The sequence below is a fragment of the Anopheles nili genome, chromosome 2 (assembly GCF_943737925.1).
Source record: "Anopheles nili chromosome 2, idAnoNiliSN_F5_01, whole genome shotgun sequence".
Lineage (NCBI taxonomy): Eukaryota > Metazoa > Arthropoda > Insecta > Diptera > Culicidae > Anopheles > Anopheles nili.
Window position 1 is genome coordinate 32,761,783 of NC_071291.1, and position 14,580 is coordinate 32,776,362.

Sequence of the window (14,580 nt, forward strand, 5' to 3'; positions counted from 1 at the left end):
TTCTGTTTTTTGTCTGGAAGCTAACAACATAAAGAAAATAATGTATGGAAACGAGTTAAAGTTTGTTATGATAGCTGTCAAAACTGAATTCAATATGGCGTCATTGTAACAAACTGTTTTTGGGATTGTTATTCACAACAGATCAACGCCGGAAGGTATTGTGTATATATTTTCGATGAAAATTAAAATTAAAATCTTTTTCATACTATCTTGCAAATTAACTGAGAAATCGAAAGATCATCGTAACATTGGCGTATTTATAAAACAATCAATGTTTTATTTCTTCAGATGGATGGAAGTTCGTGACGTTATAGAGACTCAATTGGAAGCTTTATATCCACGCTAGTTTCTTGGTGTTTTAATTGGCAAAAAGAGAACACTGTACACAATGGATTCGTCAATAGTAACTGAGTGTGGAATTTGTGGTCAAGAGGCAGATAGATACCATCGCAATCTGATGAAGCTTAAAACAAAATTTTCAAGCACACCTGTGTTTGAATTGCTTGAACGTTTTTTGGAGCGGGAACTCTCCGATCAGTCCTCCGAGTTCGAGAAGTCCAGCTGTTGTGGCGATTGTTTAGTTAAGTTTAATGACTATGATGCAGCACATACGAAGGCAATCATCATTCAACAGGAATTGACGGACTTGTTGGAGAAAGGCACTTTGTGTATATTGAACGCTAAACAGCAGCAGAACGCTGAACAAAACGAGGAGAACGAAACCGAGTGCAAGGAAGATGTAATTAGTTGGACGCCCTATGTACATGAAAAGGGTGAAGCAAAGCTATCAGACATCAAGACGTCCTCGATGTCCTTCGAGGATCTGTCCACTGTCAAAGTTTCCATGAAATGTAACTTATGCGAGGCCATATTTAACAACATTAAGGAAATGAGGCAACATTCGCATAAGAAATCAAAAAAGTTCCCGTTACGCTCTCAAACACAGCCCGAACAATTACGTGTTGCAACGTCTAATCTTTTTATCGAACCCGTCAAAAATTATGTGCCCAGTGCTGATGAAGATGTTAGCCACATAGATGTTAGCGAACATTGTGTAGAATCTTTAGATGAATCGTACCATAACGGCGAAGAAGAAGAATGGGTGGACAAATATATTGCACCCAAGGCGGACGAAAAAGTACTGGAAGAAAAATCTGTTACGCTGTCAGAATGTTTTTACTGTGAAGAAAGCTTTGGAGACAGAGTGCTCTTTAAGGTAGAGTAAATACGTAGTAAAATTGGTCGTTGGGCATGATTGCACACATGAGTACACTGGTTTGACCTTTAACAGCTGCCTATTGTTACAGGAACATCTACACAAGAAGCATACAGTGCATCCGACTGTGCACAGGTGCAAAATCTGTGGCTTCGTTGCGAAGACTCGCGCTGCTCTAGCTAGCCATTTTGGTAAGCACACTCGGGAATCTCAACTAAAATGCCAGTATTGCAACAAGTCGTTTATTCATAAAAGCGCCATGTTGCGACACATCGCAATGCATACGGGCGAAAAGGCGTACCAGTGCCATTTGTGCGGAAAACAGTACGTGCATTATTCGTCCTATTACATGCACCAACTGGCGCACAAAAACATTCGTGCAAAGAAGTGCGAACTTTGCGGGTATTCGTTGCGGTCAACATCACATCTAAAGCGTCACATGCGGGTAAGTGTTGAGATCGCAAACCAAGGTCCTTGGAATTGGATGTTTGTAATCGAAAATTTCGTTTCATCTCTTCTAGACCCACTCCGGGGAAAGACCCTTCTCGTGCCCGGAATGCGGACAAACATTTTCTCAAAGGTATGTTCAACTGATCCGTTTCCATGATGAACCCCAGAATCTCGATCAGAATGTATCTTGTTTTCTTTTATCGCGCATTCAGGTATAATATGGTTCAACATTTAAAAGTACACCAAGGAGTCGTGCGGCGTGTGATGCGATCTTACCAATGCACCGAATGCGATCAAGTATTCAAACAGAAAATAGTTTTAGTAAAACACTTGACGGAAAAGCATGGCCTTCCAGTATTGTGAACAAAAAGAAATTAATGTCTTCGAGCTTTAACCTAGTATGGAAAGTACTATGAAATATCGCAAAATAAAGCTGACAAATAAACTAAACTCTACCTTCATATCGTAAGCGCGCGATGTGAATAAAACAATATGTTATCTCTCCATTCAGCGGTGTTATCTTTCTAATCATCACCGATAAGTTTACAAGGTTATGTCGATTCTCGGTAGTTCGGCAGAAACCTCGATGTGCGAAAGTCGCAAGTGCATCTTGTCTATAGGGCGTGGTAAATGAGTAATAGCAACGACATGGATAACGAGTGGAATTCGGAGCTGTACCGTACGGTTCCACAAATGGAACAAGCCGAGGTGAGAGTCAACCTTAATCAAACAGCTGTCGAATAGTTGCACCAATGATGGATCGATTTTGTTTGCGCCAGATCAAGGAAAATGCGTCACCAAACGTGGAGGCCAGACCAAGGCGCTCTCAGGGAAACATGTTCGTGCAGAGCATGTTCGACATGACGCTAATAACGATTAACTTTTGCCAAATATGCTACATCCTTAAGGTCGGTCCTGCAATGGGATGGTTGTATTATTTTTTGCTGGGACTGTTTGGAGCGTCGCTCATATTGCTGGTAAGTATGTTATATTGTAAGTATTCAAGTAGCCGTGACGTACAACACTGTATATTTGTAGTTTTTGCACGGAATTATGGGGCTGTGTGGAAGACTACGATGCAGCAAGCCTCTGCCCGTTGGCTGTTTTAATTTTTTGTACAACGCTTCCATGTTCATGGTCGTTCTCGTTTACCTCGTAAACCTTATCGGGAATGTGCTGATGCTAAAGGAAGCAGAAAATAAGTGCCAACTTATGTTGGAACATAGCAGATCGTTTATGTCCTTCGCAACGGATTCACCACAACATCCTCAAGGTGTAGAAAATGGATCATAAAATAAACAGCTGATATTGAATTGTGAGCATGCAGTATTTCAATCGAAACGCGATTTCTTTGCCAATATATGAATGCATTGTTTCAAATTTTGCCAACCCATCCATAAGTAGACCATGTAAATAGATTGATACTCAAATAAAACTCGGATACAAAGGTATTGCTTTTTACTAGATGCCAATATATTAGTGAGTCAAAGAACACACCGTTGAGCCTCGATCGCAGCCAATAGTTTAATCAATAAACACGTTTCACCTAGTTGTTTGTTAATACTCTTCTGTAAGTTGCCGTGCAATCGCTCTCCCACGGATACGCATTACAGTCTCACTCCTCTATCAAACGATCGATGGCGTCTTGCTGTAGCCTGAAGAAATGCCAGCTTTCCGCTTGCGTTAGGTCCTGCGCCCCCATACGATGGTAGAATCTTGTGGCCGGGTTCCAACTGAGCACGTGAAAATCAATCCTTGAGCAGCGGCTTTCGCGGGCATGTCGCGCTAAGGCACGAAAGAACAGCTCCCCGTACCCGTTGCCACGGAACTCCGGTCGGATATAAATATCCTCCAGAGCGAGCGATTTACCCCTCCACGTTGAGTACGAGTAGTAGCAGATAGCGTATCCGATCAGTTTCCTGCGCGAAAAGAAGTGCAACAAAGCAACAAAGTGCATAACTTGATAGGCCCACAAGGAACGCATTCGTGTTCGCATAAACGCAGCATGTCCGCGCTGTGAAGCGGGGCAATTATGGGATGTCATATGAATCTGTCGAATGATGAAATCATCCCTCAGCGGCCATGATTGACATTCCAACTGCAACCCTGCCATCGCCGGGGGCCGATCGGAAACTCACGCATTTTATATGCGAGAACATGAATAATGGGCGGGAATCGCGGTTAAATATGTTTAGCGATAAGATAAGAAGTGCAACCCGCTCCGTACCATGCCCGTACCATTCTGCGTGGGGTGAGCATATGCTGAGACACCCTGTGACGCCCCAAAACGCCCAAGCTCGGGCAAACTTGTTATCTACAGCTGTGCGGTTTCCCTGGAGCCGGAGAATGCCGTTGCCAGAAGCCCGAAAGGCGGATCGTTGGCGCAACCGGCCGGCCGTTGGGCAAACACGCGGAACACGGTCCACTAACGCTACGGTCGCGCGATTGTGTACATAGGAGCATATACTTCTGGCGCTGATGCTTCACTGCGCTTCAGCGTCCGAACATCCGAACATCCGTCCATGCGTGGTGGTTGGTGTTCCGTAAGGATCGAAGGTTGCGCTGATCGCGCTCGGGTAGAAGGGACAAAATAGAAAATAAACAAACGCGCCCAACTGATAGTGGTGCTTGACCGGGGCGAGAAACCGAGAAGCCCCTCGGGGTTTGTGCTGACTGTGTGCCCGACATGTGAAAGATGTGAATCTCGAGGAAGAAACAGCGGCTGAAGCTCGGAAATCAAAACACCATCGCAAACGGTCCGAGACGCCGGTCGCCGGCGGTGGGTGAACCGGGTGAGGATGAAGGGGAGGGTCCTTATCAGTGTGGTCTCAGCTTCATTGGGCGCGGAACGGGCCGAGACTGAGGGTTTTTTGCTTTGGGCATCGCGAGAATCCGCGATCTGGAGCTCGTTGTTTGGAGGCTCATAAATAAATGTAAAAAATAAAAAAAACGAATGAAAGATGCCAGCTTGGAACACTGGCAACCAGCCCATGCCACCGAGGACCGATCGAGGAATGAAATGAAGCCACCACTGCGAATGAGCTGCCACCGCTAGCGTATTTATAAATAACGTCTTACCGGGTCAGAGGTCCTTCTGCTCGCATTGACGTGGACTGGTGCTGATTAGCGTCACCCTGTGGGTCGAGTTGCGCTTCCAGCACAAAGCTGTGGAACACTGGCGCACCATCCTGCGAGTGCCGCTCGTCGAAGCCACCATCCCGTATCAGGTCGTCGACGGTAAGCCGCGGACCGTCGGGCATCTTCTCGAAGTCTGCCAGCTCCTATCGCAGGACGAGAACGAGACGTGCTTAGTACGGCGCTTAAGGACGTCACACCGCTCGCGTACCTGTATCATGGCGATCACTTCCGGTAGGTCGTCCTTGCGTGTTGCTCGCACGATAACATCCTCCCGGTGCGCCAGGAGCACACCCACCGAAGGTTCGCTGCTGGCCATGTCCTAAGGCATTCACGCGTTGCTTCCCACCGACGAGACTCCTGTCCAGATCCTGTCGTTTCTGCGAACGGCGCAAGACTGAACTGCACAAGAGCCGCCGACAAAACTGGCGCCCCCTCCGGTTGATAGCTGGTTGAATTGAGGCGGTACTATCAAATTAGTTTGTAAATTAAATATTTTATCTTATCAGTGCACGCGGACACGCTTTTCCCTTTCGCGCGTCCACACCACCACCCAGCCACACACACACACACGCGCGCGCGCTTGGTCATGTCCGCGGACGCATACACCCGCCCGGTTACTAATCAGCCACACGGACCAAACCCGGTACCGGTTTCCTGTACCCTGGACTTTGGGGACGCTCGGGCTAGGACGATGCACCGACCGAACCGAATGATAGGGCGGTATCACCAGGACCAGGAATGTCGGCTATCAACCAACCAGCTGTTCGGTGACGTACCGGGATGCACACACGTGTCCGCGTGTGTGTGTGTGAGTGAGGAAAATTCGCCACCTCTAACCAGGGTGGTTATCGATTCTGTCAACCCGGTTCGCCTGCTACCGGGTTGTTGCGACCTCTAGGCAGCCTTGAGGGGGAGCAGGAGGGCCTGGTCGGGTTGCGAGTTATCAGGGCACTAGGCTCAAGTTCAACATTTGACTATTATCATACGACCGGCGGTTGGCCGGCCGGTTATGCAACCGATAGCTTATCACACCTGTTTTGCCGCTATCAGCAGCGTGGGTCGTATCAAACAACTCCCGCGGGGAGTATACAAACCAACGAAAAAAAAAACACATACATGGTACGGGGAAGGTAGTAGTGTGCGAATAGTAGGCCATTGTTTGCAGGTCAGAGCTGCCCCCCGTGCGCCTGCTTCGATGGCCGGTTATTGTGTCTTCGATTAGGCGATCCATCACTGTTCGATTTGTTTCGCTGCGTAACGCATTTTAATTTCAAAAACAAGATGGCTGACGTTGGATTTGAATCCGGTCGGCCATGTTGGCAGCTCCGCCAAGGATGCGTTCTGATCAAACCGAATCTGATCTTACCGCGAAGGAGAAAGAGAGAGAGGGGTCGATGATTTTCAAAACATTCGTTGCGGTTGTTTTATTCCAGGGCGGTGGCGGTGGGTGGTTGGGAGAGAATGAAAAAAGGAACCCATCCCGCGTGGATCATACGGCCTATCTTAATGACCAGCGGCTTGTGAACAGCATGCAGCAGCAGCAGCAGCAGCGGTCCTGGAAGCACGTTAATTGGACGCATGGACCTCCATGGCTAGACGGAGGGATTTTGTGTTTAAATATTCAAACCACCGTCGAACCGCTCGGGTGGTGGCGATAGGCGAAGGTTTATGGAAAGGTCGCCCGATGAGTTGAGGGGAGCAACAAAAATAAAACGGAAATAAATGAAAAAAAAAAGGGAAACGAAACACGCGGCACGAAAACAAGAAAATCACGCGCTCGTGGATGTCGAAATTTGAAACCATTAAATCGCTTATCAATCTGCTTCAGTGCACTGTTGTGGCTGAGAGTTTTTCATTTCAAATGATCGGATTTTTTTTCTTCTTTCTCTCTTTCTCTCTCTCTCTCGCTTGACATCGTTCGGTGATATGTTTTCTTCTTCTCGCTGTGTTGCTCCTATCACGGGAGCACTCCGTTTTTCGAGCCGCAGATCGCGCATCATGTAACTCATTACTCATCGGTTGAGTTGGTGATTTTGGTCGAAAACATAAAATGCTTCTCGTTGCATAAAAATCCACCTTGTCGTCGGTTCGATCGCAGCAGCAGCAGCAGCCAAACGGCTTGGTTCAAAATCGGAACTCGGTGTCCTTGAAACGGTTGCTCGCCAAGCTGCATGGTTTGAACTTGTTCATCCTGTTCGTCCTGCCAGTCCTAGTCACCCCTTACAGTCCCCCAAGCTCAACGATCTTCCCACCAAGAACCTGCTCGAGCTCGACAGAACCACACAAGGCTTAAGCTCCTTGCTGAGCGGTTGGAAGTCCTTGAAGCCGGACCGAGTGACGCGCACTCGGTCATGCTCCCCCAGACGGTGGAGCAAGCGAGAGCGAGAGAGAGAGCACGTTGCCCAGACATAACCAACCGATCGTACTGGTGAGAGCGAGAGCAGGACAGCGGTCAGCTTGAGGCCGAGGGTGGGGAGCATGCGTGCTATTCGAGCACACGCGATTCGTCGTAGTCGTCGTGGCTGTTCCGTTCGCGGTTGTCGTCGTCGTCGTTGTCGACGTCGTTGTTGGTGAGCCAGGGTGTTGTGTACATTGGAAACGATCGCCTCGTACAGTCGATTCAAGCTGGCACTACCGGCCGTGTTGATCAGTTCCGTTAGTGTACGATTAGGGTGATCCGTGAGTGAGAGCTTTCCTGCGGCGATCGTTTTGTTCTCTGTGGTGTCGGTTGCTATCCTTACGACCAGGAACAACCTCGTGTTCGTGTGGATTGCGTGAACATTTTGTGTGCTGCAGTGCTCGCAACGCCTCAGTGATCGTGTGTAGATCAACACCGTGCCACCTGTGGCTGCTCAGGGAGGGATAACAACAACGACAGTAACAAAAAATGCCGGGAAAGGATTGTTATGGTACGTATGATACGCGCCAAAACGGACCCGATGACGACCGGCGATGACGGTTTCGTATCTCGGGGTGGAAAAAAAAGGGAATTCCTTCCGATTATGCGCCACCGGTTGCCTGATAACACCGGCGGTTGATATCAGCAAAAACAGAAAACCGGCCACTAACCGTACCCAAAAACCCTGCTGCCGGTGACCAGTGACGATCTCAACGTGCCCCGGTGCGGTCTCACGATCCGTGGGGTGATCTTACACCCTCCGGTTTTATTTGTTTTGGCCAGGCATATATCGGAATCGTTTTTTTGTGTGGATTAAGGTGCGAATTATATTTTTTTTTTCGTTTTTCCGTTGCTCCAAGTGCCGGTGATTCAATCGAGCGGAGTGTTCGAAGGGCTCGAGAATTAACCACCCAAGCCCAACCTGGGGGATAAAGAGCCGGTTGCGCCGGGAGTAGTTGCTGTGGTGGAGGACGTTTTTCCCTTCGCTGGAACGATGTTTGCGCAGGGCAGCAATTAGAGCCGCACTAAGCGCGATTGGCAACGGTTCCGGGTGCGGTGTGTCGAATCGAAAAAGTTCACAGCCATGCAGGCCTCACAGGTTCCCTCAGAGGCCAGCTCGTTTTGTTGATGTATGGTGGAGAGTACTCCTGTTGCTGCTGCTGCTGCTGCTTGTTGGAAGGGTTTCCCCCCCCCCCCCTCAGTAGGGTGGCACACGGGGAACCGCCATAAATGCCGAGTTGACCGTCACGGTTTGGCTCTTTTTGGTCGGTGACGGTCGGTCTGGAAGTTGGCAAGATGTGGCGGAAACGGAAGGCTTTCCTCCGCAAAGCCGATGTTCGAGACGGCACGAAACCTGACCGGCTGGGGTGGCGGGCTGTTTTAGCCGTTGGTGGGGTCATAAAAATGTGATGGTGGCTCATGTGGCGAGTGACGAGATGTGAGAATAGACAAAAAAAAACGTCCAAGAAGCAAAGAACAGCTAAACGACGATGACGACGCAATGAGACGCATCCAAGCGTTTGGTATGCATTTTTTTGTTGTTATGCATCATGCGATTTTCCAGCCTCCAAAGCCGCCAGATCCAGACGTTTTGCGGGGCAGGATTTGTCGGGGGATTTGGCCGGTAGATGTGCACGGCTTGTGTTCTCACTTTCTACGCCGTGCTTATTGCGTTGCTGTTGAACGTTACGCAGCATCGAAATGTTACATTCCCGGGGCTGTTTTGGTGTTTTTTGGTGTAAAAAAAAGAACGCTGAATGAATGAAAGAAAAGCACGCTGCTTGTTTAAAGCATAAAGCCATCGATCGAGTGGCTCTCAGGAGTTGATCTCGATCGTAGGAAGGCATTTACGATCAAACAGCCACGCGACACTTTTTAGGACACGTTGTGTTAAAACCGTGTGGTGGCTGTGCTGCGAAACTGTGCCCGATGAAGCAAACATCGAGAGTTTGAAGCTCGATCCGTGTTGACACAGGACGAATGGACAGGGAGCAAATATTAGATGAGCCACGCAGGTAGAGAAGCGGTTCAAAAATGGGCGCAAAAGCGTATTAAAATTTGTAAGCCATTTGTTGGTTTGCCAAGCGGGACTTGAACTTAGTTTTTTTGTTTAGTTTGGGTCTCGACTGGGAACTTGAACAGCAACAAAGCGTAAGGAATTCTTCGTGCGCCGTGCATTCCCCGCTGGGATGGACACGCAAATAGTTGCAATAAACGGGCAATAAAGCCAAAGAAGCTCCGGACCTTTCGAGGCCGGAAAGGTACACGCGAAGGAACGGAAAGAAAGAAACACGCGATGCACATTACCGGTCAGCAACTTCCTGTTTTGGCTCGTTTTTTTTTGTGTACGAATATCGAGCTTGTCTCCTTCTTGCCGTCGATTTGCGACAGCGATTTGTCACGGATGCTTCACCTTCGTTTTTGGTCTGAGGCTAGTTTGGGAAGTTTTTACCGGCACACGGTGAAAGTGCGTCATATTTTATGGAGCTTCTAAAAGCTATAGCTGCATGGCATGCTGAGGCTATTGGCGATATTTTGCGGTTGTTACGCATGCTCTGCTTTTCGCTTACTGGCAATAGCTAGTGATCTCTGAAACAAATGATCCATTAGCTCACGGAACCATATAGACACGTACCCGTGAAAAATCACAGCATTCACGAAAAAGTCATGAAATTGACACGTGCTTTTGCTTTGGCTGAAGGTTTGTGCAACAGTTGAAATGAAATCAAACTGTGCACTCACTTCAGCGCAAAATAAACATTCTCAGCCCAGCGGGCAACGCGTCGGGACATGAGAGGAAACTCGATCGTCTTCGATCGAGCAAACACAGCCTCAAGTGGAAGCCCTTCTCGATCGAAAAGTAGTGTACTCAATCCTCAAAAAAGGGCGGCGTGTGTCTGAAAGGCCAAAAAGTGTAAAGTTTCGGGAAAAGATTTAGCCACACATTGCCAGAAGTATGGAAAAGAATTTAGCGTTTTTTTTTCATCACCTCTAGCATCGGTTTTCTGCGAGCTCCTAGCTTGTTTTATGGCGTGTAGAAAACACACGAATGTAATGTAATGATTCGATTCGATTTAATTTCTACTAATCGGTGCACTCGCTTAGAAGCGTGAGTTAGGAGAACCTCCAGTTCGGGCCTTTTCGTATGGAGTATTCAACGGAGCCTGTTGCACATGCGCCGCCGTAAACATAATAATCACCGTCTGCAGCTACAATGATTTATAGCTCACTGTGCCCGTACCGTGTGATGTGTGTGTGTTATGCCAACCTGGCGGGGTTGGAACTGCCAACACGCATGTTAACACATCCCGTGGGCGTAGGGTAACGTGTGGTTTGCCAAAACATCCGTTCTGTGGATTATTCAAAGTGGCTTAACTCTCGAACCCAGCGACGCCAAACGATTCGCACACGAAAAACGCCTCTAGAAAATTGGGCACAAAACATAACGAATGATGAAAGGCAACCGAGGGCGTCCGTTGGGTGACTTCCTACTGCAACCTCTTGCGGATATGTAACTCGACAAGGCGATGATCGAACCGCTCACAGCGTGAGTTTTGGTCCGCGTATCGCTGACAGAAACGGTCCCGGGGTTTGCTACGATCCTGGCGTGCTGGCGTCAACCAGCTGTACTCGAAATGTGATACGAGCGTGGTTGAATGGGTGGAGCGAAACAGCAGGACACCGACGATCTGCAAGGGGGAATGCAAATGAGCTTGCGGATGTATCGGGATTCCGGTCCGGCGTGGTCAGGCGCTTACGTGGAGCCATCCGTTGTACGCCCCCCAAAATGGTTCTCGTTCCATTCCTGTCCAGATGTCGGAATTGGCTGCAGCATCCTGATAAACCGGCGCAGTTTTTTGTTCCTTTCGTCGCTTATCGTCCGTCTGATAGGGTTTCGTGTTGGGCCACATTTTTCTCGAGTTTACCCACATTTCGGAACGCGTTATCGGGGTAGGGAAATTTTTGAGAAAAGCGCAACCATTCGTGCCTACCAAAACGTGACTCACGTGGGTCGCGTTGGTGAAAGGACTCTTAGCCGGAGGCTGAACCGCTTCCTTACGGGTAGCCGGTTAAGGGTCACTCGTACACAGGTTAACGGGCTTTCGGGTGGTAAGAGTTTGCCAAAACAAAGGCAGGCGGTCCTTGAAGAAACTTTGGCTGGTGATAAAACAACCAAATTTCTTATCGTTTGTCCCGCTGGGTCGTGAATCATAGGGCTGCGAGTGAGAAACATTGAACGAGTTCGTACCAGATGCAACACTGGTGGTAAAAGTACTGTACGAACGATGTAATCTTACCGAGCACTTGGAGGGAATTAATTCTCGCGTTAGTGTGGTTAATGACAAAAAAAAGGATTACACGAAAACGGAATCTTCGGCAGTGAAATTCGACCGCGGGATACGTTGCCTCTTAATTAGTCAACGAACGTCATTAATGTGTGATAAGGCAGGACACATAGCAGAACACTTGTTGAAAAAATTACAAGCTCAAAAGTGATTAGCGTTTGCCGCTGAGCTATGCTTCTCCGTACGATCGCATCTAATGATCGTAAATCTTCTACGTTCTTATCACGTTCGCCCATACTATCGCTGGCAATGGTTTTGAGCAAGATTATACTCCTTTGGGACCGATCCGTAACTCTTTCCCGTGCAGCATAAAACAGCGCAGCACTGTTTTTCTTCGATCCCTGGTGGCCACTACGAACTGGCGATCAATAACCCGCTCGAGAAGGCTGGTGGTGTTTGGGTTTTTATTTGTTTTGACCACCAAATGATGCGTATCGTTGGAACGACGCAAAACGATCCCATTTCCTCTCAATTTTCCTTAACGCGCATTTTCCTCAACAGCGATCGCGCAGTGCTTAGGTTGCACATTTCTTAACGTGCGTAAAACAGTGTGACATCACCGTGTTCGCGTGTTTATGTTCCCTTTAGGGCGTCACTGGTTAGTGTAACGAAGTGGCAGCTTTTGAAATGCGAGAATATATTTTAATGCTTTTCCAGCGACGGACGATCTTGACCCTAAGATCCGTCGTAAATTACGCGTTTGTCGGTGATACCGGCTTTGGGTTTGGAGAATATTGCGACGGCAAAACCGAGCGGTTGTACTAGCGCAGCACAGAACTTTCTCTATCGTCTGCCATAAAAAAAACCCTTCAAGTAACACGGAACACGGAACGTCGTAGAACAAGTTTTCGTGGCACATTTAATTGCCCGATCGGTCGAACGAAACGAAGTGAGACTTTTTGTAGCAGAGCTGTAAAAAGTTAAGCACGCATTTTATGGTCAATTATGACGGCACCAGCAACATCCCGCCGGTGTCCGTACACGTCGCATTACGATCACTTAATCTGAGCTTACGGTGATGCGCAACAGAACCCAATTCATCCAGAAAATTATCACTTCCCGGGGAAATAAATCTCTCGTCCTGACGGAAGGCGATCGCAGCCGTACTGGGTCGTCTCTTATTTCGTCTGTGCGCTTGCGAGCGGAAGAGTGTGAAAGCAAGGACCGCCCAAAACACGAGAAACACTTGTCGTAAGCCGCCAAAAATTGTGCTCGTAAATATTTCGTTAGTTATCCTTCCTGTGGTGCGTGTGAATGCGATCGCACGTTTTTTGTGTGCGCTCGTAGTATTTTTTTCTTCTGCTCGCCTTTCTTCTGTAAAGAAAGTAAAGAACACAAAAAAAAATCGAATCCTTTGCGGTCCAAGAGCCACATGACATGATCTTCAGGATCTTCGGGAGAAAGTCCTGGCCTCCGGCTCTCGCGACCGCTTGTTTTACGTTTGGGAGTGTAATTCGACCCACTCCGGGCATAGTACGTTGACATTCGGAAGGCAGAAGAACGGACTTGCGAGGACTTGCGCCCAAACCGATGGTGGCTGGTGTGAAAGTTGTACGGTCGCTACACAACGTGGTATGTTTTTTGTCGTGTGGTTTACATAAATTGGCCCTTCTTTTTTTTTTGTTTGGCATAAGCACTCCATCGCTCCGGTGGGACTTGGTTTGATAAATTGCATCCTAAATGCACTGTTCGGGTTGTATTGCCGTGTGATCGTGCACGGTGCAGGCAGCTACAAATTGCCACAGTTGGTGCGCTTGTTGTGGGATTGAAAAATTTGTTCCCATAACTTACTCCCTGTTAATGTAATGACGATCACCGGTTCTCAGGGGTGTTATTGCATGTTGCCGGCCTACCCATTCTACCCAGGCTGTTTGCCTGTCGTCGTTAAAGCATTAGCATTGTGCGTGGTTTCGCTGAGGTGCTACTGCTGGCACACACTTTCACCGATCGAGTGCGTTCTGCCTTCACTCCTAGTCATTATTTTGCACGACCCATTCGCGCGAACCGAATTAAGGTCCGCTCGATAGGGATGGGGTTCTCCACCGACTAGGCTGGGTTCTGGCAAACCTAATGGGGTAGCTTGTTAGTCGTTTCCCCGTTTTGAGCTGGGGAGGGTGAATTTTCTTGCTGGGGGGTCACCAGCACCTGTGGTAGCAGTTGTGAGCAAACGGCTTGTACCATACCGTAATTTATGTAAGTGGAGCATGAAAATCACTCCATTATAAAACCGGTTAGAAACTTTGTTCTTCCACAAGGTGTTGGGGCTGCATTTTCTTTCACGCTTATCGTGCTCTACACAAGTTGGCAAGAACACTTACGCCGAGTCGGACGGTTCGAGAGGTTGTTGACTTGTATTGAGGTAGCAAAGCGGAACGCTTCATGTTCGTGGACCGATTCGTTCGAGAAAAATAAATGAAGTAGTTATTAGACAATTTTCATGTAGTGGCTCCTGTCGGCTCGTGAATGATCGACGGCAGGACTACGAAAAATACACACACATGTGCATGAAATATACAGCAATGAAAGCATAACGCGAGGTGATACTATAACTCAAGCTGGGTGCGAGCAGGGAAATAAAAGAAATGCTTCTCAACACTAGGAGGGGGATGATTTGCAATATGCAGCATATTGCTGACAAGCATGGTAACGATCGGCTGGTCAGAGGTTAAAATTTCAACAACCCATGAGATGTACGATGGCGATGGCGAAAGGTTGTTATGCAAAAAGAAATCAAAATGCACCGGTACCGAAAAAGCAATAAATTCGGTGCTGGAAACCACACGCTCACGTTACGGATGATCCTAGATAACCTTACGTTTGGAAGATCGTGCACAAACGAAGCTGGTGCAGATCCTGTTCGCTAAAAGGACACCCATTTTATAGCCAAATTGGACGCGTGGTGAATCGTGGCACGGCCCGTTTCGCTGATAGAAACCGTAAAATTGATACGCGAATAGCGCTCGTGATCGTGGAAAACTATTTTGAATGAGCATCGAACACAAACCGACGGCAGCAGCAACAGCAGCAATAAC

The 14,580-nt window shown here is 48.0% G+C and overlaps 2 protein-coding genes across 2 annotated transcripts; one reads left to right on the forward strand and one right to left on the reverse strand.

The window, feature by feature from the left end:
- The first annotated feature begins 2,245 nt into the window (after positions 1–2,245).
- Positions 2,246–2,986, forward strand: LOC128720909 (uncharacterized). The gene is made up of 3 exons (XM_053814610.1): positions 2,246–2,374; positions 2,446–2,643; positions 2,705–2,986. Exons 1-3 carry the CDS (start codon positions 2,297–2,299, stop codon positions 2,957–2,959), a joined length of 531 nt encoding a protein of 176 aa, XP_053670585.1. The 5' UTR covers positions 2,246–2,296; the 3' UTR covers positions 2,960–2,986.
- Positions 2,987–3,123: 137 nt separating this feature from the next.
- On the reverse strand, positions 3,124–5,614 carry LOC128731654 (thialysine N-epsilon-acetyltransferase). Its single transcript, XM_053824785.1, has 4 exons — positions 5,581–5,614; positions 5,013–5,269; positions 4,745–4,947; positions 3,124–3,585 (listed from the first exon to the last, which is right to left on the reverse strand). The coding sequence occupies exons 2-4, from the start codon at positions 5,118–5,120 to the stop codon at positions 3,282–3,284; spliced, it is 615 nt and encodes a 204-aa protein (XP_053680760.1). The 5' UTR covers positions 5,121–5,269; positions 5,581–5,614; the 3' UTR covers positions 3,124–3,281.
- Between the last annotated feature and the right edge of the window lie 8,966 nt (positions 5,615–14,580).

Coding starts and splice junctions, on each gene's coding strand:
- LOC128720909 (XM_053814610.1), top strand. CDS start 2,297: ATGAGTAATAGCAACGACATGGATAACGAGTGGAATTCGGAGCTGTAC. Junction 2,375..2,445: donor CACAAATGGAACAAGCCGAG/GTGAGAGTCAAC, acceptor TGTTTGCGCCAG/ATCAAGGAAAATGCGTCACC. Junction 2,644..2,704: donor GAGCGTCGCTCATATTGCTG/GTAAGTATGTTA, acceptor GTATATTTGTAG/TTTTTGCACGGAATTATGGG.
- LOC128731654 (XM_053824785.1), bottom strand. CDS start 5,120: ATGGCCAGCAGCGAACCTTCGGTGGGTGTGCTCCTGGCGCACCGGGAG. Junction 4,948..5,012: donor AAGTGATCGCCATGATACAG/GTACGCGAGCGG, acceptor GTCCTGCGATAG/GAGCTGGCAGACTTCGAGAA. Junction 3,586..4,744: donor GCAGAAGGACCTCTGACCCG/GTAAGACGTTAT, acceptor CTTTTCGCGCAG/GAAACTGATCGGATACGCTA.